The sequence below is a fragment of the Sinocyclocheilus rhinocerous genome, unplaced genomic scaffold (assembly GCF_001515625.1).
Source record: "Sinocyclocheilus rhinocerous isolate Xijiao unplaced genomic scaffold, SAMN03320098_v1.1 scaffold265, whole genome shotgun sequence".
NCBI lineage: Eukaryota > Metazoa > Chordata > Actinopteri > Cypriniformes > Cyprinidae > Sinocyclocheilus > Sinocyclocheilus rhinocerous.
The window spans coordinates 366,654-370,702 of record NW_015645861.1 but is presented as its reverse complement, the minus strand read 5'-3'; the positions used below and the strand labels follow the sequence as shown (position 1 = coordinate 370,702).

Sequence of the window (4,049 nt, the reverse complement as noted above, 5' to 3'; positions counted from 1 at the left end):
ACGTGTGAATGGTGTTAAAGTGCTCGGTGGCATTTCAAAGACGGGACTCCTTCGAGAAGCTAAAGTAGAAAACATGGGGGAAACGGAAAACCACCTCTCTCCCCGAATCCGTTTAAATGTTAAAACCGTGATTAAATTGTAAATAGTCATTCTCGTGCGCAATAAGCCAAAATGATTTTTCAGCCTAAAAAAGTTGGCCAGTAGGGGGAGCAACAATCCCCAGTTTTGTATTTTGAAAGTTTTTGGTGGCACAGTTCATTTGTAAATGAGGGCAGTAATTGAAATTTATATACAATGCACATTTTAACAAGTATTCAAAGATGGGATTTGTCTGATAAACATTTGAAAGCAAGTGCAAATATAAGATTTTATTTTGTAGCGATATGTTGTCTGGGGAAAAAAATCATGATGCATAATGGTAATGGGAATATATATATATATATATATTCACATTACCATTATGCAACATGAGTTTTTAATTTTTTTATAATAATCACTAATTATTATTCCCAATGGTTATTCTCATTACTGTGATGGAGAAAACTTTATTACAGCAAAAACTACTGTAATAAAACACTATTTAAAAGCAGAAAAACATTTACCGTAGTATATAAATACTTTACAATTGAAATAATATATTACTACTATTTATACATTACGGCAATGAAAATTTGGGGGCTAAATTGTTATTAAAATAATGTCACAAAAAATAAAAACAATTCTAGAATAGTATTGATTTGGGTTAGGCAAAATAGAATTTTTAATTTTTCTTTTGATTTTGGGGTGTAATGCAACCTGGACATGTTCTGTGTCTGTGAGATTTATTATATTGTAGAAAGATTGCCAAAATGTGAAGAGGGCACTTTGGGTGACTTCCTACATGATTTGATAGAGAGTCCATGAAAGGGAATGATGTGGACCGAAGGGATGATGGGTAAATCAGCAGAAGAAGAGCTCCCCATCCATTGAAGGCTCTGTCAGGGGCAGCAGATGTGATGCTGGAGACAAAAAACAGCAAGATTTGAGGAGGAAATACAGACATCTTTCTCAGTGTAATAAACATCTGAGATTGATACATAACACACGACTCAGATCAAAAATCCTATTAGACCTTCAAAAGCAAACCCCTTCCTTCTGGAAACATATGACGTTCTGCGACAGAGAACTTACCACCAATTCCAGTCAGAACGGATACGATGGTTGTGGTTTGCAGGCTAACTGAATCAATTATTTATACATTACGGCAATGAAAATTTGGGGGCTAAATTGTTATTAAAATAATGTCACAAAAAATAAAAACAATTCTAGAATAGTATTGATTTGGGTTAGGCAAAATAGAATTTTTCATTTTTCTTTTGATTTTGGGGTGTAATGCAACCTGGACATGTTCTGTGTCTGTGAGATTTATTATATTGTAGAAAGATTGCCAAAATGTGAAGAGGGCACTTTGGGTGACTTCCTACATGATTTGATAGAGAGTCCATGAAAGGGAATGATGTGGACCGAAGGGATGATGGGTAAATCAGCAGAAGAAGAGCTCCCCGTCCATTGAAGGCTCTGTCAGGGGCAGCAGATGTGATGCTGGAGACAAAATACAGCAAGATTTGAGGAGGAAATACAGACATCTTTCTCAGTGTAATAAACATCTGAGATTGATACATAACACACGACTCAGATCAAAAATCCTATTAGACCTTCAAAAGCAAACCCCTTCCTTCTGGAAACATATGACGTTCTGCGACAGAGAACTTACCACCAATTCCAGTTAGAACGGATACGATGGTTGTGGTTTGCAGGCTAACTGAATCAATTCTTTATCATTATCTCTATTGAATTAACATGTGTGTGTTCACTGTGTTCACCTGCATCCTGAGGAGGCTGGCTCTTGCTCTTCTTCTTCTTTTTGTCCTTCTTCTCCTTGGATGAAGCCAGCTGAAGCAGTCGTGTGGGGAGCTGGTGTTGTCCTTCTAAGCTCTGAGTTTTGCCGCCCAGGGAGAAGAGGCTGCGGCCCTTCTGTTTGGAGTCCATTCTGGACAGAGAGTTCTTCCTGGGGCTGGACAATAACTCGCCCTCCAAGATCTCTCGCTCGATGGAGCTGCTGCTCTGGAGCTTCAGGGAGTCCTCTGATGTGCTGGAGGGTGTGCGCTGAAGCCGAGCCTGTGGAAGAAATTCAAAGAAAAAAAAAAGGTTACGTTGAGGTGCAAAACACATTCATGTTCTGTATGCTTGGAACTTGTCATTAATTATATTATACATTAATATTCAAAACTATTATTTGAAGAACGTATATGTAACGGAATATAAAAATTTGGGCAGATATTGATAAGCCAATAATTATTATTATCCATGTTATGGCAGAAAATATATAAATGGGCAATATTAAATTTCTATACTATTTTGACTAAAATTTTAAACAATATTATATACAATTGGGGGCAGTAAGTTTTTTTTTTGTAGAATAAATTCATTATTTTAATCAGCAAAAAGCCAATAAATTGATCAAAAATGACAGTAAAGACTTTCACATTTTCACAAAAATATGTCTATTTCATATTAATGCTGTTATTTTCCATGTAACAAAAAAGAATCATGTGTGAAGGATCATGTGACTCTGAAGACTGGATTAATGATGCTGAAAATGCAGGAATGCATCACAGGAATAAATTCAATTTTAAAACATTAAAATAGATAACAGATATTTTAATTTGTAGTAATATTTCACAATTGTACTGTTTTTACAGTATTTTTGATCAAATAAATGCAGCTTTGCTGAACATAAGCATTATGTTTATAAACAAACATAATGTTTAATAAATAATACATATATATATATATATGTATGTATTATTTATTAGTCCGCATCAAAATGCATGGTAAGAAAAATGGATATGTATTTAGAAATTTGCTAATGATTACATATAACAGTGCTATTATCAGTGTTTCTAAAGTAAAAAAAAAAAACTCTAATATTGTCCAATAACTGATACAGTACCAATGTATTCTGCATCCCTAATTTGTGATATTTTCTAGCATGCAAGTTTTTAATCTCACAATAAAATGTGAACAAGATGCTATTTCAGTAGTCAAACATCTGTACGTCAAGTTTAAAACTAGACATTACTTAATTCATCACATTTTATTCAGTCATACACAGTCATTTGATAAATTTGCCTGTCTCAAACTATTTCTAACGTGTCTGAATGCTCTTAATGCCAAAGAGAGAAGAATACTCAATAAAATACTGCATAAAGAAAGATGATGGCCTTCGGCTCTCTCTTCTGAGTGAATTAATATTGTGAATGAGTTACAGTAATAAATAATGCACAAAATGTTCTTCAATGTGCAGTTGAAGACTCACCTCCACCTCGCGGAGGTGCTCCACTCTCTCCGCCTCCCTCTGCAGCTGCTCCCTCTCCCTCTCCAGCCTCCTCTGAGCATCCCTCAGTCTCTCTAGATCCCTCTGATAGTCCTCCTTCCTTCCCTGCAGCCCCTGCTGCGCCTCCTCCAGCTCTTTGTTCCTCCTGCGCATCTCCTCCTCCTTCACGTGCAGCAGCACCTCGCGGTCCGTCAGCTCCTGCTCCTTCACATCCCACTCTTTTTCCTTGCGCCGCTTCTCTTCGGCGTGGGCGGCCTGCTGGCGCTGTAGAGCGGCGGCCTCCTGTCGGTGCCGCTCCAAGCTGCGCTGTTTCTCCTGCTCCACCAGCGAGGGGGGACGAGAGGAGGAGCGGGACGGGGTGCGCTCGCTCAGGGCCTGACGCTGGTCCTCGATAAAAGTGTCCTGCTGCAGCACTATGGCCTGCAAACAAAATCCATATATTAACCATTTAGAACGAGACATTGTTTATGCACATATATAGTATGAGGGGCAGGAAACAAGAACAAAATAATTTAAATTATTATATTCAAATAGACACACACATACATACATACATACATACATATATATACAGGGTGCGAACTACGGGGGAGCTAGGGGGAGCTCGGCTCCCCTTAATAAGTCATGGGCTCCCCTGAAAACGTGATTTGTGAAATTTTGGGGGGTCTCAAAA

General features: G+C 37.8%; 1 protein-coding gene across 1 annotated transcript in view; it reads right to left on the bottom strand.

The window, feature by feature from the left end:
- Window positions 1-1,443: 1,443 nt before the first annotated feature.
- LOC107706932 (A-kinase anchor protein 13-like) overlaps window positions 1,444-4,049 on the bottom strand; it is an 81,924-nt gene continuing 79,318 nt past the window's right edge. Inside the window, exons 38-40 of the mRNA XM_016510786.1 lie at window positions 3,359-3,796; window positions 1,863-2,157; window positions 1,444-1,581 (exon numbers count right to left, since the gene is read on the bottom strand). Of these exons, the coding sequence (XP_016366272.1) occupies window positions 1,523-1,581; window positions 1,863-2,157; window positions 3,359-3,796 (792 nt within the window). The 3' untranslated portion in view covers window positions 1,444-1,522. The remainder of the gene's footprint in view (window positions 1,582-1,862; window positions 2,158-3,358; window positions 3,797-4,049) is intronic.